The 25893-nt window shown below is 43.6% G+C and overlaps 2 protein-coding genes across 3 annotated transcripts in view; one reads left to right on the forward strand and one right to left on the reverse strand.

Annotated features, from left to right (window-relative positions):
* PLEKHH1 (pleckstrin homology, MyTH4 and FERM domain containing H1) overlaps nucleotides 1-19862 on the reverse strand; it is a 72696-nt gene extending 52834 nt beyond the window's left edge. For both annotated transcript variants that reach the window (XM_090033197.1, XM_090033198.1), the window contains exons 1-3: nucleotides 19694-19862; nucleotides 10982-11159; nucleotides 1621-1683 (exon numbers count right to left, since the gene is read on the reverse strand). In XM_090033197.1, the coding sequence (XP_089889323.1) occupies nucleotides 1621-1683; nucleotides 10982-11107 (189 nt within the window). In that variant the 5' untranslated portion in view covers nucleotides 11108-11159; nucleotides 19694-19862. The remainder of the gene's footprint in view (nucleotides 1-1620; nucleotides 1684-10981; nucleotides 11160-19693) is intronic.
* TMEM229B (transmembrane protein 229B) overlaps nucleotides 1-25893 on the forward strand; it is a 230393-nt gene that overhangs the window by 64516 nt on the left and 139984 nt on the right. The window lies entirely within an intron of this gene.

Here is a 25893-nt window from a genome sequence, read left to right on the forward strand (position 1 = left end):
GTTAAGCAGGGGGTTACAGTATTCCTAGCTGTGAGGGTGGTTATTCATATTTCATGATGCATTTTCTGCCATGTCAGAACAGCTGCAATATGGCCAGAGATTTCTTCATCAGGGCCAGGGCCAGATTAACTCTTTAGTGGGCCCTAGGCAAACAAAATTGTGGACCCTGGACTGGTCGAGACCTCCTCCCCACCCCGGCGCTGCTGCCCATACAAGAGGGGCTCAGAGCTGCCACTAGGAAGCAGCCACCACGGCAGGAAGGCTGGCAGGAAGGATAGGGAGGTAAACAGGGCCATTTGTACTGCTGCCGCAGAGGGAAGGACCAGGGGCCATCCACAGCTCAGGGTCCTAGGCATGTGCCTAGTTTGCCTATGCATTAATTTGGCCCTGATCAGGGCTCATAAACCTGGACAGTATGCTAATTTGCTACACCTTGAGAGTAAATATAAGGGCCCTGGAAGTAAGAGGATGACACTCCTGGAGCCCTGTTGACTTTCTTCTTACACTTAACATCAGGACACTATCATCGTCACCTTCTAGCATCACCTGTTATTTCACATCTAGACCTCTAGAATGGGAACAGACCTCTAGACTAGGAACAGTATGTGTCAGAGGTATAATCTTCTGCATTCCTGACTAACGATGTGGGCCAGAGAGCAGGTTAGAGATCTTCTTCTTACTACTTGTCTACAATGGGGCATATCCCAAAAAGCAATTGCTAAATAGTTATTCCATATTCACTCCCCATGTGGAGACTCTTCGATGCTAAGAGTGCCTTTGGCAGTTTAGAACACATACTGCTGTGCTGGCTCAGACCAGGGGTCCATCCAGCCCAGGAGCCCATCTCCAACAATGGCAAACAGTAGATGCTGTAGAGAGGAAAAGTATAAGAAACAGGGCTTGTGTAGATTGTTCCGTCTCTTATTGTACCCTCCCAGTCACCTACAGTCATACATTTAGGGACATCCTGAGATTATGTGCTGTATTTCAATTAGATTAAGTTTAGATTAATCCCTTTCTGAAATTAACTGGGTTAAACCACAAAAAAGCAATCTTGATGTAGAATAAGAGAATCCATGCAGGACAATTTGGTTCTTGTGCTTTACTTTCACATTTTTCTTGCTGTGTGGTCACTTGGCTATACAGACAAGCCCTTACTAGCAATCCTATGTATCTTGCTGTTTTTTACAGTCTCCAAGATCTCCAGGAGAAGAATCTATGAATCATTGCACTTCAGTCTCATCTGCAACCTCCCCCTGCTATTCCATAGTCATTCCATGGGCCATATTGGGCCATATTGTGAGACAGCTTATCCCTCCATTGGCTTATCAATCTGCATGTCACAGATGATTAGGTAAAGGCAGAGCTTTCCCTCAGGGTTCTCCCAGGGGGAGCCAGACCTTTGTTTGTAAAACTCTTCCAGCTTTCACCTATGGTTTAACTCCATTAGGGCCATCTCAAAATTTGTGAGGTCAAACCAGAAAATTAGTCCACTGGTCTATAATGAATATCACACTAGGAAAGTTTCATGGTGCACATTGCCGTCTGAATAGGGGGCTGGAGAGCAAGGAGGAATACTTGCTGGGCTTTTAACAGAGCAAGTGTCAGAGAGCATCCTACCTGTTTCTCTGCATTCTCAGCCCGCTGTTCTGCTTCAATCACTCTTTGCTCCAGCTCCTGCATCTTCAGAACCAAGGAAAAGAAAGAAATTAAGGCAAATGAAATCATAACTGTTTAGGCTACAAGTGCATCTGGGTTCTTCAACAGGAACTTGGATCTTTGGCATTCTTAGGGTTAACTTGACAGCTCTGACCATGAAACAAAAGCCTTTGACCTCCTCCAGTCTATCCCTCTGTCCCACTCTGGATTTTCCGGAAATGTTTTCTCATTAGTGAGCTTTATCATTCATTCATTACACGGGTCAGAGGAACATCCCCAGTGCCCTGACCTTTCTCTGAGATTTACACTTAGTGGGTTGTCACAGTGAATAGCCAGTCTGCAACCCACCCTTTTTTACTGTGGTTACTCCAACTAGGGACTCATTACTGTGGGCACATAAAACTTAATACATCTCTGAATGGCTCCCAGTAAGTTCCACATTAGACCAGACTAGCTGCTATTCCATAGTATACTAGATCATATAGCTACTGCAGCCTAGCAAAAAACAAACAAAATAAACTAGTTCCTAATTTCACCTAACCTACAAAAAAATAATGCTTTTAGTGTTCCAGCGGTAATTTTCATTCCAAGAGTTTTGCAAACATCGTGCCAAATGCTATAGCCCTTAATTGGAGAAAGGCTCCTATCAAAGACAATGGGCATTTTGGTTACATTTAGAGCGTGGAATTTCATCCTAATCATAAAGAGATCATACTGGGTGAAATGCAGCCCTATCTGGGGTGGAACCAAGAAATGTAACCTGTTTATGCACAACATTACACAATAGCATAAGATAGCATGAAATCATCTGTATCCATTTTAAACTGGAGGGGGCACTTAGGGAAGCAGAATGCAATTACCCAAACTGGAGTTTGGCATAGGGCCTGTTCTTGCCAAAAATGGTATAGGCTCTTCAATAATTGCAAGTGATGAGAGTTTAATAACTCAGCCGAATTGTGACATTCTGCAGCAAATTCATCTACCATCTGTCACTATAGGCACTATTTATAGCACAAAAGGTATGTTTCTCATTCTGTTCTTTCAAACTATCATAGAAACAAGTGCCTGTCCCAGGGGATACCCCCCAGATAGATTAGACACAAGATGCATCTCTCACTTTTGGTCCTGTGGCAGTACAGGGACGAATCTACCTCATAATCTCTTACTCAGTCTTTCTTCCTGGCTCCAATACTGTAGAGAACAGGGGTGACCAAGATACTGCCCATCCATGGGGCTCTCCATGGGACTAGACATTTAGCAGTGTGGGCAGCACTGGCAGTATTGATTGCTGCAGGGAGCTGCCCTTGGGGCTGAAAATTTGGCAGCAGGAGGAGTGGTGGCTTGCACAGCTCTGGGAGCCACAGCAATGAATACTACCATTGCCAAATTCTAGCTCTGCAGGCCGGTTCACATGGCTCTCTGCTCTGGATCCAACCTGTGGACCACCCCTGTGCTTTCAATCCAACTCATGGACCAGCCCCGTGTCACTCATCCAGTCCTCTGGGCCAACTTGTTGCTCTAGAACAAAGCCGTAGCATCCATGGTTTCAGGTATGCAAAAAAGGGGATGTTTACATCTCTCTCTGCCCGAAGTTGTGGGTTTTGGAATATCAGGAATATCTTTATTTAGATTTGGTTCTGTAATTCCTCATGTCTTTCAGTAAAACCCAAGCTTTGCACTTAAATTGTTTTAACATTGTCCAGAAAGATCAGCAGTCGTGTTTCTTCCTAAAATCTCTCATCTTCAGGTCCCTGCTCCTTTTTCTATGGCAACTCAAAGCCTCTTTCAACACCATCAAGGACTCTTTCCTCAAGCACCTACCCTGCTTTGGCTAGTTCTTCACAACTTTTCTCCCCACTACACTCTCCTGACACAGTAATACTTATATACCTGGTCCTCCCAGTACTCCTGGAAAAGGGCTCAGAGCTGTAGGCTTGTATCCCAAAGAGTCTCTGTGGTTGTGTTTGAGATCCCCTCTTCTTTCACTGCCCATTCTCAGACTTTCTGAGAGAGTTGACACCATTCCAGAGAAACAAACCTGACCTAGGTGCCAGGGAAAGCACCCAGGATACACATAGACCTTCCCTTTCCTCTTATTTCCCTACAGTAATGGCATTGGGAGATGCTGTTGCAGGACTGCCTACAATTTGAATTGCATGTTCCACATCCCCCTTCAAAGTGTATTATACATCAAGGTAGGTGAATTATGAATTTAGGGCAGCTAGGATCTGGAACCAACTTCCAAGAGAAGAGGTGCTGGCTCCTACCCTGGGGGTCTTTAAGAGGAGGCTGGATGAACACCTTGCCGGGGTCATTTGACCCCAGTACTCTTTCCTGCCATGGCAGGGGGTCAGACTTGATGATCTGCTCAGGTCCCTTCTGACCTTACCAACTATAAAACTATGAAACCTCTACGAAGTGCGATTGCATTCCCCAAACCCTTAGGTTTCTACAGAGTTAAATATAGCCCTAATCACTGGAATATAGTCAAATACCAGAGGGAGCTTAGACACAACAATTAGCAGGAGAAAGTAGGTGGTGTTGCATAGGTTTACTATTGGTTAGGTGCCTCAGTGAGAGGAAAACCAAGAATTCAGCAGCAGAAGACAAACAAAAAAAATCTACCAGAAGTAGCAGATGAGTGATAGGAGCTCTCTGCTCTCAGATTTGTCTTGGTTTCAGGGTGGTGATAAAGGTGGCTTTTTAGTGGTCATGAGTCTTACTGTTAACCCCTGCTTCTGCAAACACATGGGAAAAACCTCAAAAGAACAGATTATTTTGCAAAGTTTGCAGTATTTCATGGTGTCTTATTGGATAAAGAATAAGGCAGAAGCAGGTTGCAGGAGACTACTAATGAAGTTATGGTTTAGAAAAAGAAGCAAGGGTGATGAGACCTAGGCTCTGTTTTTTCTCTGATGTATTGTGTGACTATGGACAAATCCCTGAAGCCAAAGTGTTAAAGTCAATGGAAGGTGCAGGACAGTTCCTCTGAAAATTGAGGCTGCAGGTAAGCTGATAAGTAGTTCCCACTTTTTAAGAAAATATGGGCCTTTAACATATCTGTGCCTCAGTATCCCAAGCTGAAAGCTGGCAACTATGGTGCTCCTTGTCTGCAAGGTAATTGTGTGCCTTGGTTCTGTTATTATAGAGCATGCTGAGATCTGTGGATGGAAGGTATCAGGAGGATGGATGTGAGGCTCAATGATCAAACAACAAATGTATAAAATAGTGTGTGCTATAATTTAGAAATATTTGCCAGGGATAGCAAAACATACCCCTCTACAAAATTCCCCTCACTGTCAGTCTTCTCTGCAAAGAGGACAAAGAGTTAGTAGTCCATAGAGATCAACTCTCCTCCAACTTGTAGGGAAAATTTCTCCAGATGTTGCGAACATTTTAGTAGGGAAGTATTGTGGAAGTTTGCATAACCACTGCCAATGCTATACCTGTTCTTGCTCCATGGCCTAATCAGGTCTTGGTAATCTGGGCAAAGCGGCCAAAACAGAGGTCAGTTAAAGTCAGCTGTAGTGCTCTGTACTGCGGATATGAACACATATCCACTAGGAAAGAAGATTTACCCATGCGTTTCTCATACAATACCCTGTAATCAGTGGGCATCCCAGGGCCAGTCAAATCATTGGCTTGCCCACCTGTCTTAGGGCTAACCGACCACCTATTTCACCCACTACACCTTTGATGATACAATTGCATGATGACAACAAGGCAGGAGGCTGCCCATTTACTTGCCCTGACGCCAAGAGATTATATACATGGCTCCAACTTTCCCTATACTGCTTCCCATGCCTTGCAGATGGCATCCATGGCCTAACACCCATCCTATAATTTGTCTGGCCTAACACCTGGCCACTCAATCAATCTGGGCTCCCAGACCTTCCCTGTTCCTTGGGCTCCCAGCCTGGCTTCACTCAGGGCTTCCAGCCCAGCTCAGGATTCTCATGATCCCCTTACACCCCACACTGGACCTCAATCCCCATATGCCCTGCACTGGGCTTCAACAATTCCTTTATCCCCTTGCCTGAGGAGCCTCACATCTAGCTCCCTTTGTTTAGGGCCCCACCTCACTGAAGTCTTACATCCGACTCCTTAATGAGACTCAGTACTCACAGTGAGCCTGGACGCTGCCTCAGGTCCCTTCCTGACCTGGGCCCTGCCTCAGCACTCACTGTGAGCCTGGGTTCCTGCTTTGTTCTTCAGGGTGTGCTCCCCTAGTCTTTCCCTTCCATGGGGTCTCCCGCAAGGCAGCAGAGGCTGAGGCTTTCTGGCACTCCATACCCTTCACTGGAGAGGTACAGAAGTGGCACTTCCTGGATACTGCCCTGCCACATGCAGTCCCATCACACCATCCAACCCCAGCAGGATGCAGATTTAGGTCATGCCCCAGGACCAGGAGCCTCCAGCCATCCCCATAGCTCCTTCCTTGTACCGCCAAGATGGTATAAGCAGTAGTTCCAGCCAGGTGGTGTTCTTCTCCTGGTTCCTAGCAGCAAACTGCTGACTATACTGCTCATGGCCCTGCTTTTGTAATGAACAGTTGGGCTCTCTTTCCAATCAGGTAATTGGGCCTGATTAGAAGAGCTTCCACCTGCAGGCTGCTTGCTCATGCCTCTTTCAGCACACCCATAGCCATCATCACATGGTAATAGCTTCTCATTGGGTGCATCTACACATGTATTAAGGCACTTTTTCTTAGTACCTCCAGTGTGAGGTACTAAAGAAATGCACCTTAGGCTGCCTAACAGTAACAAATGTGCATGCTTTTTAAGTGATGCTTAATATGCAGTAGCCTATTTTATGGCACATTAGCATAATCACATTTTTTTTACATGATGCTTTAATGTGCAGTAGAACTAACTACTGCACATTAAAGTGCAGATGTAGATCCACCCACTACTAACAACATAGGCTAGTTGCACTGCTTTGGATCAAATGGAAGAGAAATTGCTATTTGGAGCTTTTATGATTTTTTTTTTCTTTTTCTAAAATTAAGAAGCTCAGCAAACACCCCATTTTACTGTTCAACTGCTTAAGGGGTTTAGGACTCAAAATATACACCTGCATTTGCATGGGTAAACATGGAATTGATACTAGAATCTTTCTCATCCTGGGCTCAGGCCTCTCAGTGCTTTTAAATGTCTTAGGTCTGGAGTTGTGTCAATACCTACAGCCCTGCTAGGATTTTATCATCTCAGATCAAGTTTGGCTCACAGCAGGGCTTGAATGAGAGGTCCCCAAGGAACATCTATGATCTTTCAAGAAGCAGCAATTGCTTTTTTCTCTGAGGCTGCATTGAGCCAATAGGCCTTCATTATAACCATTTGCTTTCTACTACTCTAAATGCTGACTTTTGAATGAGATAGGAAATTTAGGTCATGACCATTTGCAGTTGTTAAAGATTCTAGAAAGAACAGGGTGAGCTGGCTACATTTTAGGCAAGTTAATTAAATTCTACTAACCTCCTTTCTCCTGCAGCTTAAAGTGCATTGCATTCTTCTTCTTCACTGCTTGTGCTGAAGTGCTGTGTAGCCCTGCTATGCAGGCTGAAACACTATGTTTCACATGCAAGGATTACATCATCCATCTCTGGGATCAGCTGTCCTTCTCAGGACGTGTTGAGATTTAATACACTGGTGTGTATACGGATGTCTGGATTCCTTGATGAATTAACAGTGATATTTTTGCAGGGTTTCTTACAAAGCATTTCAAAATGCTTCATAATTCAATGAACAGTGGGTGCGTTTACATGAGATTGTGCAGTAGCTGAATAATTCTGTGCAGTAGTGTGTCACAGGACTGACGGTGCTAATATGCTACTGCACAGTATTATTAGGCTACTGTGCAATAGTGTCATTTAAAAGACGTTCGCTGATGTCGCTGTGCAGTAACTCTGGTTACTGCGTATTTATTTAGTACTTGTATAAGCAAGTATACAAGTGCTTATACAAGTACTAAATAAATCCACAGTAACCACTACACAAAAGCACCTTGTGTAGATGTGCCCTGTGATGCTGAGTCAGTGATTGAATGACTTGTTCCAGGTCAAATAAATCAATGGGAGAGCTCGAACTAGCAGACATCTCTCCCTCCTTCATTCCTGTGCTCTGACCATCAGCCTATGCTGCTTCTTGGACATCCAAGAGAAGGGAAAATTCCCAGCAGTCAGGGTGCATCCAACCATGGCAGCAGAGAGGCCCAGGCACAGCACAGGGGAAATATACCCTGCCCACCTACTCCCGCTAGAGGGTGGTGAGGATGCCCCGAGGAGGCTCCTGCAGCACCACACACAAGACCTGGATTTCAGGCACGGGGCATCTCTGGGGCATCCTGACCACTTCGTTTCCACGGTTGTCGCACATGGAGCGGGAGTGGTAGCAGGGCTTTTCTCAGCCGTGCAAGGTGGCACTAAGCGCCACAGCAGCGTGACTGAACGCACTGGCCCTGTGGTGCAGACAGACTCTCAGTAATGAGGATGCAAGCAAGGCAGCATGGCCACCCTTAATATAAGACTATACATGGCATTTCCAAAGATTAAAGTGGCGCATATATATATATATATATATATATATATATATATATATATATATATATAAAAAAAGTAGAAAAACATTCGCTGGCTTCTCCTAGGGCTGTAGAGGAACCTGTTGCCAGACCTCCATACAGACCTCCACTCCTCCATTCAGCTAGGCATTCAAAATAAAAATCAACGTTGGGGGAAAAAAAAAGAATTTGTTGCTCAGCTTCATTTTCTTTCTTTCCTTTTTCTGAGGGGCCCACAGCTCACTTCTAACCAGGTCATCATGCTGCCACGGCAACGGTCTGCCATGTCACTCACCAACAGATTATTATCCCCCTTTCTTTCTCTCTGTGTGTGAGAAAGGCAGGGACTGGAAATAAAATGCCTGTTACCAAAGAGACACAATCCCTGCTGATGCTCACACACTCCTAGGGCCCGGCGGCCTCATACATCCATGGTGGTCTGAAGAGAATGCAGAGCTTTGTCATACAGATGTGGTATTTGATATCTTGGACATGCCTATCAAGAGCCCAATTCTGCAAACACCTACACATTAGTAACTATTCATGTGCTTTAGTGCTTCTGGGGTCAGGCTGTCAATATGTAACCCCACCAGCACCTCTCCACTTCCCCGCCCCGAAACCATGAGAAAGAGCTCGGGGTTAAATCACTCTGTTGTGCAAATTCCTTTGTTGTAAACAGCCCTGTAGATTATTTCATCTAAGAGGTTTTTAGAAATCTAGAGTATTTAAAATTTGACCACGTGCAGAATTGCCAACTTAGGCATTCAAAAATCATTAGCCATGCCCCCAACATTTATGAGCTTATCTTACAAATCATGAGATTAATAAAAAACAACAACCCCAAAACAAAAACAGATCCTTTTTGTTTTCTGGTTTCTAAGCCTCAAGGTTATGTTTCATTCATGTTTGCAAGCTTTTCTTCTGAAATATGAAAAGTAGAACACTTTTTTTTAAGGTGAGGATTTCTTTATTTCAGTAGCTGGACTTCAAAAATATATATATATCAAGCATTATAAAATTTGTTATAAAATTCACTAAAATTGGCAACGTGACGTATAATTTGATCATTTTCCCACCTAATTTAGGTTAAGCAATTCAATTAGACTAGGTGCCTTAATTTTTGGTTTCCAGGTAATTCCAGTTAATGGTGCTACGCTATTTGGGTTGAAAGTGCTGTCAGTGAATGTTTAAAAAGCTGTTTCTCTTGAAATAAAAATAGGGTAATAACTTATGCAATAGCTTTTTTTAATACAAAAAAGCAGTGTTTTGTTTAAATTTAACTTAAAAATTTTAAAGAAAACCTGCTCTTGGGACCAGGTCCTCCTGGGTTGAGACAGGACTCTACTTGCCTCAGCATCCTTCCCCTCCTGACTGGGAGTATATTCAGGGTCTGTAACTTGCTAGCTCTTTGACCTTCCAGCAAACCATATCACAGAGCTCTACAGCTGGTTACAGAGTAACCTGATCATTCAACCAAACTGTGCCCTTATCTCAACAAGGGCTTATGGTGGGTCCATGCTGTGGAGGGAAATTTAACAGAGCTTCATTTATTTGGGAAAGACTTAAACTAAGAATTTCCAAAGAAGAGAATAACGCTGGCATATGGTCAGACATGGCATAAGAAAGAGGCTTACATTTCCCAGGTATCAGTAAAGCAGGTCTGGTTGTCTTGAGCCAGGCCTACACTTGCGGCTCTAAATAATTTTTAGTCACCGTTAGTTGACTGAGCTTCTGAAAATTTTCATGAGGCAGGCAAGCCCTAGAAGAACCTGCCTCAAAAAGATGCATGCTGAAAATTGCACCGTTTTTCAGGACTGTATAAAGACTGATCAGGATTTGCATGTGTTGTAGTAAGAGAACATAAGTGCAGTTAGAGGGAAAATGTGGATGACAATCATTGCAGAGGGTTCAAATTGCTGTGATTTCCTAAGAAACATACAAAGAGAGGTTTCCTAATGTACAGTGGAGCCAAAGCAGGTATACATCACAGTTATCATCAGGTATGCATTAAAAGTGTTAGGATGCCAGTAGTAAATAACAAAATTACCTACCTGCCATTAGTTAACTGGCCAAAGGAAACCAATTCTACTTTACAAAGAATTATAATTGATTGGTGGAACAATCTTAAATTAGATTGGATTATTGTGAACCACATGTTGTAACCAGTGAGGTACTCACAAGGAAAGCATTCAATACAAGCAAGGGTTTAGTGAAAGGGGACCCAGCAAAGCTGAAAGGATGGCTCCTAAATTCTGAAGGTTTGCCCTGTCTATTGTGCTTTGTGGAAACCTGTCGAAAGACAGTTAATAGAGTTACAATAGCAGGAAATAATTTCACCTGAAGACCTCAGTGAGTGAGCTTTGATTTGCAGCTTCATGGAGAACATAAATAGAGCTGACACAGGCAGAAGATTTCAGTCTCATTCTCCTTACAGAGGACATTTTCCTCTTCAAAACATCAGTGTATTAATTCAAATGGAACGTAATCCCATTTGCAAGATACAATAATGGGGAGACAGAATAAACAGGAAAAAAAGAAAAAGAGCAAAACCAGCCCCACCCCTCCCCAAACCTACCTCTTCCTTCCTCCCAAACCTTGTTTTTCATTTTTGCAAATGAATTCAGTGTGCAGAAAAGGGAGAGACAGATACAAGTTGCTTTTGAAGCCATCACTTTAAGTTCACCGTAGTCCACCTAAATAGATTGTTTCTTGCTCATTGATTTCACCCCAGAGACAAATCAGAGGGGGCATGTAGCACTGGCCTCACCTTGTCAGCTAGCAGCTCTCGGATCTTACTAGCTTGCAGGCGGAATTTGAAGAGCTGGGTCTCCAACGCAAGGCACCGTTTCTGCCAGTCCATGCAACTGCCATTCATCTCTGTAAGCTCTGCCATGGTGAAACCCTTTGTCCCCTTGAGCAGGTTTTCCAAGATGCTGTAGAGGACACTGAGAAGAAAATAAAGACCCAAATGTTAGATTTGGTCCAGGGCAGAATTCTTTAACCTGGTATCCACTCAAAAAAGTCTGAGCAAGATGCCTCCTCTCAGAGTTCCTAAATCCAGCCTGCTGTACAGGTAACAGAACGGTACCCATTTCTTCCATGTTGTTATGGTGTCTCCCATTCAAGCCACCCTACCTGTAATCCAGGAAGTACAGCACAATTGTTAGGACTGGTTGCCAACAAGGGGCTCTATTATTGTCAGACACAACTTAATGTCAAGTTTGTTAATATGTTAGCAAGAAACACCGGAATCGAACATACCACAACATTTAAACATATGGAAGTGAGGAGTTTATGGATGATAGATAAATATTCAAATGAACTTTGAGCTCTACATTCTCTGTGTAAATAATTTGCTAGTAAATCACATTGTACGTTCGTTGGACAACCGTAACTCCATCCCCACATCCCTTTTAGCTTTAGACTCCCGACTACAGTAGAAACATTCTTCTGCCCAGCCATTCTGTATCCTGTACAGCCAATATGGCTAATCTCAACTACTTGCTATAGTTAGTAGACAACAACGTATTATATTTTATTTTTACCTACAGTCCAGAAAGTTTTCACCCACCCTTTATTCCACCATGAGTCAGAATTCCCAATCTACTCATCTTTTATTGACTGGAAATTTTACTACGTCATGCCTATCCCCCATCTTATCATGAATCAGAAATTCCACTCTTCAGCTGCAACTCATATACACCCTTCATCCAAACCACTCTACACATCCAGAAGCAGACCTCTAGAGCATATATGCTGGCTGGAACTGGTGCCGGAGGACAGCCACACTCTTCCAGTAGGACTTCTGGGAGGACTTGTTCTTCTGGAGATAGCTTTAGTTCAGGCCCATATCTAAGAACCTACTGCTACTGGGCAAAGTTCTTTCAACACATTTGAATAAATACATTAAATCCAAAGAAATAAAAAAAGTTAAACAAGCAAGCTGTCTGATTTCTATCACGTTAGGAGCTTCCAAGTCCTAGCAATAGACAGGCCCAGCATTTCTAGGCATCACTTTAAACCCTTAGAACAACACTCTCAAAGCTCTGTGGAGTCTACACGGTAGAGGAAATCTCTTCCAGCGCAGCAGCACAGACCACCAGGCCGTATTTAAACCCTAACCCTGTGCAGCAGGGCTGTCCAGGAAGCCTGCTGGTGTGTACCTGGCATGAAAACCTGCTGCTATGTGAGGGAAGCAGAGACAGGGGTGAAATAGATTTGTCCCTTGGCTAATATTTAAAATTCACATAGTCAGAAAGTTCCTTTCATCAAGAGTACATAAGCTAATTGAAATGGGCAGCACACAGTGGGTAAGTGTCCTCCTACATGGTCCATCAGCTTTTGTAAGGAGGTATTCACATGTTGCAGAGAATAGGGGAGAGAATGTCTCATTCATTTGGCTTCTAGAGGAACTGGCACAATTAACTGGACTGGAGCATGTTTTCATACTATCATGTCCCCATTTTCTCAGGATCATATGCTTAATGCAGAGTCTGATAAATTAGGGATGAGTAAGATCTGTTGGAAGACCTGGGCAAAAAACACTCTACAAAAGTAGTGCTCAACATTATGGCCCTGCAGGCTGGATGAATGGGGTGGGGCCAGTCGTGGGCCAGATCCCCTGTGTGGGGTCAGTCTGCAGGCTTGATCAGGGTTGGCATGTCAGTCGATTCATGAGTGGGACCAGGCATGCTGGTTTGTCTTTTACATTGAAGCCAGTTGGATGTGCCAGCCTGACATCACATGCAGCCCAACCACGTGTTGGATCCAGCCACATGCTGACTTCACACTACAATCTCCCTATGCTGGCGTGATCTAGAGTGCAGGGCCACATCATCCAGCTCTCTGGGGTCCCCACAAGTCTGGAAATTTGCCAGCAGGGGAGCTGCAGTTGATGCTGCCATCACTCCCTTGCAGCCAGATCTGGTAGGATACAAAGAGCCTAGACACACAACACGTTAGCAAAAAAGAAGCAGATGTACAACGTATTACTTACCTACTAGAATCTAGTATAACTTTACTTGGAGAAAAATCAGGAGTAAAACTCCATTAGTGTAAGTTATGTTAATATAGGTATTGTGTGTCTGCTTAAGTAGCCATTTGCTCAGTGAAAATAAGCTATTAGTGGTCCCCTGTCACCAAATACCATATTTACTCTATTCTAAAATTAGGTCCCTCCCTATGTAACATGGAGAAAAAAGCTTCTCATCTTAGAATTGAGTACAAGGGTGTTGGGGAGGGGAGAGGAGGAAGAGGTGGCTGCTGTGGCCCAGACGCTAGCCCCTACCTGGTGTTGGGGCCATAGCTGCAGCAGCTGACTGCTCCCTGCTCCATCTCCCTCCACCACGGTAACACAACCTCTGCTCCCCCTGCCTGCCCCTCTCCCTCCCCTTCCCCAGCCCTCGTTCCATCCTGGCAGGCTCCATCCATGCTGTCTGGGCCCAGCCTGGCCCTGCAGCTAGCACAGCTGCTATGGGGCCCAGCTGGGGGCTGTGTTCAGTGCCCCGGGCTAGGACAAGGACAGAGCCTGCCAGCACAGAGCAAAGATAAGATGGAGGAGCAGAGGCTGGGGAGAAGTGGGAGGCCAGGGGGAGGTGGGAAGCAGAGGCTGAAGGAAGAGGGGGCAAGTGGGGAAGCAGAGGCAGAGGGAAAAAGGGAGCCCAAGGCTGCAGGGGAGGGCAGGCACGGGGCAAGCTGCTTGACTCCTCACACCTCCTACAGCCCACTGCCTGCCCTGCTGCAGCAGTGGAGGGAATGAACTAAAGATACCCTGCAATAATTAGATTCTATACATAAAAATTGTAATATTTATAATTTTTCCATGTATAGAATCTAATTATTAGGGGGTTGTCTTAGATTCAGAGTTATCTTAGATTTGAGTAAATATGGCAGTGAAGTATTATAATAGTACTGAGTACAGCAACTACACTAGGGGAGGGCTAGTTGCCTGTCTACTCCGGACTCTGTTAGAAATTACATCAGTGCACAAACCTGATGTAAACTACACTGGCATAAACATGTCACACTTGCAGTGTGTGCCGAATTGGCACTGCTGCCACCCATGTAGAACCTGCCCCATACATTCTGTAGCCCGATGCTGTTCATAACACACAAAGGTGTGAATGTGGCACCTTTCAATCAGAATGAAGTGTTTCCCTGTATATGTGTATGGGAGCACATGTGGACACACACAAAGCTGTGGCGGTTTGGGTGATTACTATGGAATAGTCTAGGGCAGTGGTCTCCAAAGTGGGGTGCGCGCACCCCAGGGGGTGCGCAAGATGATCCATTGGGGTGCGGGAAGAAAATATTAGAACTTTTATTTCTATTTATATAAATATATGTATATTGGGGGTGCGTGCTCAAAATTTTTTTACTGATAGTGGGTGCGTGATCAAAAAAGTTTGGAGACCACTGGTCTAGGGTGATGCCGGCAGGGGTGAGTGATACAACAATCCTGCTACAATCCCCACCAAGCTTTCACTTTAATTTTCATTGGAGTTTAAACGTTTGAAAGTTTGGCCCCCAGTTTCCCCAGGTAGCAGATTTCAGGAGCACATTTCAGGGAGTACCTGGTGCTTTATTTTAGTACTGCAACTATGAAGCAATTACACAGACAATCCTGCTATTGTAATTACACAGAGATTCGTCTGTCTAGTTTGGGAACGAAGTAGAACTGAAAGACAAAACACACCATCCTATCTGAGGACTTGTTCACATCTTGAAAGATAATAGACTTGTATAAAGGTCATAACTGTTGTTCCCAAGCCCACATTTGACCTGTTTCTCCCCACCCCCCAATTTATAACAGTTTGCAAAGTTCAGATAATTATTTACATTCATTTTCAGATTAGAGATATAAGGGGACTTCCATATCAAGTACATTGTAATCTGGTACCCACAGGCAACTTTACAATAGCCAACCAGAGCGGGCAGTCTGGGATCCAGCAGTAACCCTAGAATAGCAGACTTATGGATGGCAAAACCGTTCCATCCCTTCCCATCCTCCGTTGCTGAAATCAGCAGTGAGGGGAATGGAGGGGAAGGGTAAACAGCAGCACTGTCCACTTCCTGGGCTCCTGAGCCAACAAAAGTAAGAGCTCTAGCCAGACCTCATCCTGGCCAGCTGGTGAGCTCAGTGCTCATAAGGAGCTCTGGCAGGAGCCTGCACTGACCAGGCAGTGAGCTCAGAGCTCACTGCACACGTAGCAAACAGCCATGGGGGGGGAGGAAGCTTCCTTGCCCCATTCCTGATCCACTGCTGCTTGCCCATGTTTTCAGTGATCTATGAATTACAGTTGCATTTCAGACTACACATTCAGGTATTATAAGGGAATAGCAGGACTCAGGCCCTGTATGGAAAATCCCCTGTGACAGACTCATACCTGTTCACAGAACAACAGTCTATAGGCCCCACGTCTAAAATTGCACAGAAATACAGAACCTGACCTTGACATCTATTCTACACACAAGATACATAGGTCTAATCTTTGTCCCACAACATACAGTTACAAAACGTTTGACGTAGGTCCCACACTACTGCAGTGTATTCAGCAGGTACTAGAGACATAGATAGCATTTACGCTTAAGCCAGTGAAAATGCAAAAGTCACAAACTGTCCCACAACACTGTTTAACCTAGATGCCTCATCAATAAAATTATGGCTAACTGTTTGGATGCTGTTGTTTGGGCAGAGAGCACAAGTGAAATTATTCTCTCACCATATATGGTGCTAAACAGATTCTAGTCTCAAATCATTATTCATACATTCAGGCCAAAAGGACTGTGATTATCTAATCTTCTGCACATCTTGAGCTACAGAATTTCACTTACTACTTTTTGTCTGTAGCTCACGGCCTCTACTGATAATGTTCTTTAGAAATACACCAGTTTTGATTTAAGAGTAGCAGACTGGAAGGACCCTCTAAGGTCAACAAATCCAATACCCTGTCACATGCAACTGTGTTGTTTAACTCCTTTCATAAGCTGATCAAGCTCCATTTCAAAACTAGTCAGGTTTTTGGCTTCCATTTCTTTCTGACTTGGAGGCTGCTGTAGAAACTCACTGCTTGAATTGAGAAACCACCTTCTAATTTCTAGCCTGCTCATGGCCAGTTTATACTCGTTCTTGTGCCACTATTGTCCTTTTGCCTAAATAGCTCTTCTTCTCCCTGTTGTTTTATTTTCAGTTATATTTATAGACAGCAATCACTACCCCGGTAGCCTTCATTTTGCAAAGTTAAATAAACTAAGTTGTTTTAGTCTACTCTTATAAAACAGACTCTTCATTCTCCTTGTTGTTCTTCACTGTACTTGTTTCATTTTGAATTCATCTTTACTGGATATGCATGATGATAAATGTACACAGTGTTTCAGATAAAGTGTGAATAAAACCTTGTAAAATGACATGAATACTTCCCTATCTGTACTAGAAATACCTCACTTGATACATTTAAGGCTCTCATTTGCCTTCCTCACAGCCACCTCATATTGCTAGCTCATAGTCAGTCCGTGATCGACAAATACACCCAGCTCTTCCTCTTCAGTTATTTGCAACTGATTCTCCTAGATTGTAGCACAAGTTATTGTAATTAATCCCTTAGTATATGACTGCACACTGTACAATTACAGGCAGAAGGTGGAGCAGGGTAGCACCTCAGAGACTACCTGGTTCAGAGAAGCATGAGCTTTTAAAAGCAGCAACCTACTTTGTCATCTGAAATCGTCTGAGAAAGTAGGTTGTTGCTTACAAAAGCTCATTCCTCTCTACAGTGCCACTTTACCCTACCTTCTGCCTGACTTCATACTAACACAGTTAGCTACTTTTCTATACAGTTAGATTTCATCCCACTGAATAACCATTTAAAGTTATCCAGCTCTTCCTGCAAAATCTCCCAGTCTTCCTCTCTATTGATAATGCCTCCATACTTTGTATCACCAGCAAGTTTCAGTAGCACACTCAGGGGTTTTGTGCCAAGGTCACTAATTAAAACATTAAATAAGATTGGTCCCAAGACTGATCTTTGAGGAGGTCAACTTGTAACCTCCCTCCCACCCAGCAGTTCCCTTCATCATCTCTCCTTCAGCCAGTTTCTTAACCACCTTACAATTTTACTCCTTATCTCCATCTTTCCAAATTGAACCCCGTGTCACCATGTCAGATACTTTACTAAGTCTATATAGATTAGATCAACTGCATTTCCTTTGTCTAGAAAACCAGTTATCTTATCAAAGAAAGATATAAGGTTAGTCTGTCATGCTCTTCTTTAGCAGGCCTATATTGCATTTTTCTGTTTTTCCAGTCCATTCACAGTTTTAACTATTCTTTCCTTCAAAATTTGTTCTGAAGCCTTGTCTACTCTTGAGGTCAGACTAATGGATCTGTAATTGCTCGGATAACCTTTTTCCCCTTCTTAAATATTGGTACCACATTTACTATGCTCTGGTCACATGGTACCACTTCTAACTTGACAAACGTATAAAAATTCCTTGCAGCTAGACTTGTAGACTTGCAATTTCATGAACCAGTTTTTTGAGAATTCTGGGACTGACATGATCTACTTCTGTCGTCCTCCCCCCCATACTTCTTACCCCAACTTGAGCACATTTTGCGTTTTGCTTTTGCCTTGGATTGAGTCATTCCCACCTAAAATGAGAAAGAATCCCTACAAGACAATTCTTTGGAGGAACTATTCATTTTTCTAACTTGATTTTTTTTCTACCAACCATGAAGTATTTGGAAGCAGGTATCTTCCTGTGGCTCATTTTGGGTTTAGAAATTTGGAAAGAATAATTAACCCTGGTCCTTGTATGAGGGAAAAGAAATAATAGAGAAATTAATTAAAAGTACAACTTTAACAGTAGTCTCAATACAACTTAAATAGGAAGCAACTTCTTTATCCAGCAGAACTAAGAAGTTCCATTTGAAGTCCATGGGAGCTGCTAGATGCTCAGCACCTTCTTCAGGTGTTGAACAGGCATTTAGGAAGTCAGATTTAGACATCTAAGTTTGAAAATCTTAGTGGCATCTATAAAGTTTGATTAACAGCAAACATATGCCTGACCCCAAACCTCAGGGTCAAAATATAGGCAATTCAGGTCCAGTTCCAACTTAGAGAAAACTAAGATCTAGATGAGAACTTTGTGGCTAATTCCTGTCTTTACAGTGAAACTAGCCAATGTTCCATATCCAGCCATCCCCAGGCTGTTTGAAAATTTAACTGGGATCCAAAGAGCTTGCATATGTCTCCATTAAAGCCTTCTGATAATGCTAAAACGAATGATTGAACAAGATGATCGTAAGTGCTGTAAGGTACAGATACTCATACATGCAAAGGATTAAGAGAAACTGATCTAATTTACTGTGACTTTTGATTATTAAAAGCAAAAAATAAGAAAAGTGAGACAATATTTACACATCACTGCTACAGTATCTGATTAAACTGTCAAGTGTTGCTGATGTTAGAATGAGCCAAAAGCACATAGGTACAGTTCCGGGAACTATCAGAACAGCGCCCCAGACTCCCCTCTATACAAGTCCTGTGCAATTCAACTGTTTCTAACTCACGGTCACAGAATTAATGGCTGAGAGGAGGGAAGTTTCTTTCTTGTTCACCTGTTGCTTCTTCAGTCTCTCATTCTCTACCAGAGGAAATAAGAATTGAGCACTAGAAGTCCGTACTCACTACACTCTTGTTCCCAATCACCCTGTTTTCCTCTTCACAAAATAATTCTGTCCCTCAGTTTTTATTTTGTTGGATGTGCTAGAATCATCCAGCCACACACAGATTTATTAGGCTTTTGCCCATATGATTTCCATCTTGAACTCAAGGTGGAGATACCCTGGGCAGAGAAAAAAGCTATAGGAAAGGTGCTGGTCCATGATCCAAAGGACAGGTTGGGCATTAATTGGGAAAAGGCCAAGGGAAAACTATTGCCCTCTTTCCTGGCATGCCTTCTGGATTAACAAGAAAGATGCTGAAAAGGGAAGAAGAGCAATCACAAGTTGGTTGCTTAACTTCTAAGGACTTTCCCCACTCTTGCACACTTAACAGGGAGACAGGAGTCCTCACCACATCTCTTGAACTGTATACTTCTCCCTGCTCTCCAGATATCTGAATAGACCAAATCCTCAGCTATGAAGGTGACCCTTATTACCTTACCTAGCAAACTCCTCTTAACAAAGATCACACAGTCCTCACCTGCACAGCTCTGGCTTTTCCCATTATTGCTTTAAAAAAAGGTGAGAACAATAACTAAACCAACTAAGTCTGGGAAACCACCACCCCATTTGATGTAGTAAATGAGCTCTGCCCGATGGCTTGCTTTGCAAGCTGGTATCTGGGCTGCAAGTGAAAGCACCCTCCAATCCCTTCTCTCCCTTCCCCACTGTCTTCACCAGACTGTCCCTGAGCCAGAGCCGAGGAGCTCTGAGTCCAAGAAATGACTGAAGGACTGTTAAAAGGTTTCTGCAGCTGACCTTGTATTGTTCTTGGGGGACCGTGCTCATGAGCAGAGTGGTGCCATTCTCCTGGTGCTCTTCTCCAGCAGGCGATTCAGGGGAGTTACCCTGGGAAAGCTCACAAAGACACGCACAGCTTGTTTCTGTCCCATTCAGCACTTTCCCATTCTCTCTCTCTCTCTCTCTCTGTGTTTTCCTTAAAGCGGGAGAGCTTGGCTCAAATATCAGAGCCAGCCTTCCAAAGAAGCACAGGAACTGACATCATCAGCTCCATGCTTTTAACCCTTTATCTGTCACTGCAGTGAGGCAGATGTGGTAGAAAGATGGTCGGATTGAATGGCAGAGATGGCAGCGGTTACACCTGCATCTGGATTGCATCCAACTCCTCTTCCTCCTGGCTTCCATGAACGGTTGGCTGCTGTATAGGAAATGATATTGAATATATAGAATATATATAAGGGAAACAGACTAAGTGCTTGAAGTGTATCCCACTAATTAGGATTTATTTAATCAAGTTCTAGATATTTTGTCCACTGATTGCTTGGACAAGGTCTCTTCATTCATCTCCAATTCCATGCAGTTTCATCTGTGTCAAATGCCCTGATTTTAGGTACATCTGTTACAGCCTCGGAAATCACCCAGAGGTCTCAGCTTCATAGCAAGTGCTGGAGGAAGACAGATTCTCACTCCCTGCATCTGTGTAATGGAGATGTCAATGCCATGTTGATGACAACCTCATAAAGTTCCTGACTGCACAGAGAATCTCCTCTGAATTCATCAGCACAAAGTGGCTTACCCCAAAAAGCATCAGTTCCCAAACTAGCCCCAGAATTGGGAGTACATTATAGCACCCACCTATCCAATCCCTCTGACTTCATGATGAGCTCTGCACTGGACCCCAGACTATTGCTACTGCACTGGGCTCCTCCAAACCTCCATGCAGCACTGCAGGTTGCTGCACCCACAGGTGCCAGTGTGGTGGGTAGGTGCACCACACTGGGGTTCATCAGCAGAATTGTAGCAAGATTTTAGGCAGTATTTGGATAGAGGTGGCTAGATTCAGGGAAAAAGAACAAGAACCAGAAGGTGGTTTCTGGCTCATAGTTTCATATCTGGTTAACAAGACAGTAGAGGAAACTACTCTTGCCCATGTAGTCAGGCGATCAATAAAGCCCAATGGCACAAACAGACATAAAGTTGGGAGCTCATGACTTCCAGATTTTTAGGGGTGTCTGTGTTAGCACGGTAGATGTTTTACTTGGGGAGATGGATTTTAGCTGCCACTCCTACATGCGTGCTGCATATAATTAAACACATACTTGTTAAATACTAAGGGAAACTGCAGTATTTAAGCAAAACTAGAAGTCTAACTGTCAAGGGAAGGAAGAGCCAGTGGCTTATTCTGTGTGTGCATGCATGTGTATTAACAACTCACTTGCCCCCTCTACATGTCCAGGCAAAGGTACAATTGGATCTAATTCATGATCCTCACTATTGTGCCTCCTGCCATACCACATGTGCATGGCAAGAGGCGCGATTGTGGGATCGTGCATTAGATCCGATCACACCTTACTGTTGGTGTAAGGGGAGTCCCTGCATCAGCAAGAGGCAGGCTTCCATGGCTGGGAGCCCCCTTTACTGAGGGAGCTCCCAGCCACAGGGGCCACATGCAGCTGTATCTAGAGTCTTGCCCCTAACGGGACTCTCAGTCTCAGCTGTGCCACAGGCAGCCAGGGCCAAGAATCTTGCACCTGATGGGGCTCTCAGTCCCAACTGTGCATGTGGACCCTGGGGGTTTTACACCACGGGGATCCCCCAGGGCCTGGCAGTTTCATGCTGCGCACAGTGCACCTGTGCAGCTGGGAGCCCTGTCAATTAATGGGGATCCCAGCTGCAGGGAAACCCTGTTACACCTGCAAATTAATAGCAGGTTCAATTAATTTTCAAATTAATTGCTCAGTAGCAACCAGCTATACAGTTAAAACATGTTTTTTAGGTCTAATTTTATAAGCTGGTTGGATCCTTTTATAGTGTGATAGCTACTTTGCACAGGTAGAGGGTCTTAAGGTAATTGGGCAATTAACCAGTTAACTGTGCAATATCTGCAACATGTAGAGGGAGCTTCCGTGTTGTATGCTGTTGCCCTATGCTGCAGGGTCCTGCTTCCTTAGGTGCTTATAGTGGCTGAGTTTGCAGAGCGCTTCCTTTAGCTCTTAGGATGATCTGATGTTTATTGGAGAGAGATGGGCCTAAACCAAACCAAAACTAAACAGCTTCTGGCTTTGTGGTTAAGGCCCGTCTCTGCTAGTGACAAAAGGCTGTGAATGCAACACTCTTGCAGCTGCCCATTCCATCAGTAAGTAATTATACCTGCGCAACAATTTTCCCACATCTCTCTCTTCAGTAGACATGCCCAGGCGTCAGCCAACCATGGTTTTCACATCAGGGAGTACACTATTTTGGGGGTCTCCAAGCAGGTGTGGTTTGGTACAAAGCAGGTGTGGTTTGCTGAGTGGGCTACAAAGAGTTAATAGTTACGTGGGATTGTAATGACAGTTCCTGAAGAGCTCTGAAACCTGTGCTTACATTGTTGGTGAGATCATTCGCCCACAACAAGAGGCAAAATACTAGGATGGCATGAAATGAAAAGGGGTTAGACAATGGAAACTGATCTGGGGAAGAACGGAGATGAAGAAAGGAGTCAAATTAAATCTGATTACTCTAAACAACATCAGACATTAAAAATACTTCAGCAGCACCCAGTTGGCTCAATGGTTGCAGAGCCCTACTAAAAGGCTGAGCCTGCAAGGAAGCTGGTATTAAAATGCAACTGAAAATATTAGGGCAAGATCTTAAAATTTAAGTGACTGAACTTGGACTCCTAAATCTATAGTTCGGGATTTTAAGAGATGCCGAGCACCCTTTTGCTCCCATGTGGCTGCTTTAGCATTAGCTTTCCCACCTGTCCTGGATATCGTGGGACACTTTTTGTGGCACCTAGAGCACGACAAGGGGAATGACATTTATATGCTCGGGTTTTGTGCTGCCTTAAAAAATGTTAAGGCAGCACAAGGGTGACGTCTGCAGCCTGAGTGTTTTGGCTGGCTGAATCAGGTTCCTCTATACCTGAAAGGCAGACAGTGCACTAGACAAGAAAGGGGATGGGGAAGGGGAGGGAGCAGGAGCTGAGCTGAGCTGAGGGCAGGGCAGGACTGGGTTCGAAACCAGGCAGAGATAGGTAGAATACTGGAACGCTTCTGTCAGATGGTAATGGTAGAGGTGGGCAAGAAGCTGCTTCCAAATAGCCAGAAATCTGAGCAGTGGAAATCAAGAGAATGGGCCAAGATAGATCTGGTAATAGAGACATTATGATTTTCCACCCAAAAAGATTTCCACAGTGATTTCCAGATCTGCTGTCAGCAGAACCCGGAAGAAGGGGACCCCAGTTGCTTGCCAGTTGTTTTCATGTTAATCATTATTCCTGGTAGTTAAGAAATTATAGTAAATAAGCAGTGCCTTTGTGCCTTTAGGCAACCTCAAGGGCCTTCTGCAAGGAAGAATGGAGTGTCTGTTTTGCTGCAGAGCATTTTTGAGGTGACCCTAAACCAGACTCACAAATCAAGGATTATCTAGGAGGATAGAAAGGATCTATTTCCTGAGGGTTCCCCCATCCTCTTTCTCACTTTTAGTCAGAGCATGCAGCAACCTGTGTAGTTTAATCCAAATGTTCATATACATAGGCTTCAGAGAATCAAGAGCCTACTGTAATTTTACTCTCTCTTTAAAGTTCCAAATTCTTCCTTATTTGCACCAGTGAAGCCAATAGGATTATGCCAGTGCAAATGAAATAAGAAATTGACCCATTTTTTTCCCAGGCAATGAAGCTTGACAGCTAGGACATTCCTCAGGCACTGAACTTTATACGAAGCAACTCCCCTATGCACTGCCTGCACACACCTAGCCTTGGTACCTTTAACCCCCTGGGTGCCTGAACCTCCAGAACTCATCCCACGGATTCCAGGTGAGGTAGGAAATAATAATGAAAAGGAAGAAGAAGAATGACAATGACTTTTTTCAGAACAGAGAAGAGTTCAAAATGCACAATGGTTTACAATTCACAAGTGGCTTGCTTTAGCAGTTCTTTTTGAGACATCATTTTGAGCACACAGTGTCAAGCCTTTAAATTTGTGAACAAGTATTATAGCAGAAAATAAAATTCATCATAAACAGCAAACAGCTTAATGAAAAAAATAAAAGCCCTGGCAGATACAGTGAATCCATACTAAGCCCTATTAGGATATCACAATGCAACTCGTAGGGTTTTGCTCCACTTCAAAGGGACACGAACCAAAGGACCAAACATTTTGAGCCATTATCTCTCTAACAAGGTTCTTGAGCCAAAGGGTATTGACCGTACTATAGTTACAGAACAGCTGTTAGCCAGGAAACTAGAGCAGGAGTAATACTATGACTAATATATCGAGCTGTGCCACCCTTAACTGCAAATTGGAGAGAATGCTGAATTTCTGTCACTGGCAACCTGTGCCAAAGTCAGATGTCAGGCCCATAACAGAAATAATAGAGCTATTGTTCCACCTCTTCCCACTTACTGACACTGAGGAACACAAGGACCCGGTACAGATATTACACTTTTGTGGTATAAATGATCGGAAACGAGTCTATATCTGTAACAGAACAGAAGTCCGTCACACAAAACTGGTCTATACCTATAACAGGACAGAAGTCCGGCACACATACACTGGTTTAAAAATGTCAGAACCCAGTCTAAGATTTGCCTCCACCACCAAAGGGTGAATGTGTGTTCTGTTCGATACCGATGCAAACTATGCTGTTTACAGAAAACCACTTAACTTAGATCGATTCTGCCTCAGGTTCTTTGAATGTCTATACCTATCCCAGAAGTAGCAAACAGACTCCCAATGGTAGATCCACCTCACCAGGAGGAAATGATGTGAGGACAAGAAGTAGCCACATAAGCAAAAGGCAGAGGAGTCTTGCACATACTATAGTAGTCCATTTGTGGTTACTCCTTTTGGTTGGTATTTTGCTTTATTTTCATTTGATTTTTTTTTAAAGAGTAGTCCCTTGGAGTTACCATCCCAGAGGAGCATACCTTTGTCACCCTGACCCAGACTCAAGGGTTTTAAGGCCAGGAGAAACCATTATGACTATCTTGTCTGACCTGCCTCACACAAGCCATACAACCTCATTCAGTAATTTGTCTCAGGGTGTTATTTTATGTATGAGCTACAGCAGCCCTTTCAGTAAACCATCCAGTCTTGACTTAAAAGACATTAAGGATGGAGACTTCACTATGGTCCTACAGAAATTGTTCCAGTGGTTTATGAGGCTTGATGAAATAACCAAATTGAACCTTATTGCTAATCTGAATTTGTCTAGTTTCAGTTTCCAACCATTAGCTTTGTTATGCTTTTTTTTAGTTATATTAAAAAGTAATAAATGCCCTATACTTCTAGACTGTGATCAATTCTTATCTTTCTTTATATAAATAAATAGATCCTTAAGCCACTCGCTATCAGGCATATATTCCAGATCTCATATAATTCTTGTTAATTATACAGATCATTGATCATGAGAGTGAGAGAGGAATAAAAATGGGAAAGGTCAGTTTCTTATCAGTAGTCCTGGGTGTGCCTGACCCATCCTGTAAATGGGTAATGCTGTGGGGGATGTGGGAATAGAAGGGCAGTAGAGGAGGAGAATGGTGCTTAGTAGCACATGCGGTTTGAACAATCAGCGTGTGGCTGGTATTGACTGGTATGCAGCACGTTATGTTCTTACATACCACAGTACCACAGTGTTCCTTGCACCTTTCCCTGAGTTCACAGACTACAGAGGTAAATGCTGTGAGAGTGATGTCACGCACTGTATATCACATGGGAAAACTCTAATCAAACCCAGCTGCTGTGGGCATGGAAGGTGTGTGCAGCCAACCAGGGAACAAAACCACTCAACTAGGGGATAAGGCTAAACTCAATTGAAGAGGGGGAAGCAAAAAAGGGCTCTGACTTTGTCTAGGGGACTAAGAATATCATATTAAAATTTTCTTTTTTAGAGCATCAGTTCATATTCAGTCCAGTCAAAAGAAAATAAAAATGTATGACCACCTGATGGTAGCAGGCTGATGTGGAAAAGGTGGGTTGTCACAACCTATTCCTACTCACCAGAGGTCCATG

The sequence above is a fragment of the Crocodylus siamensis genome, chromosome 2 (genome assembly GCF_052110815.1).
Source record: "Crocodylus siamensis isolate JL-2025a chromosome 2, ASM5211081v1, whole genome shotgun sequence".
Taxonomy (NCBI): Eukaryota; Metazoa; Chordata; order Crocodylia; family Crocodylidae; genus Crocodylus; species Crocodylus siamensis.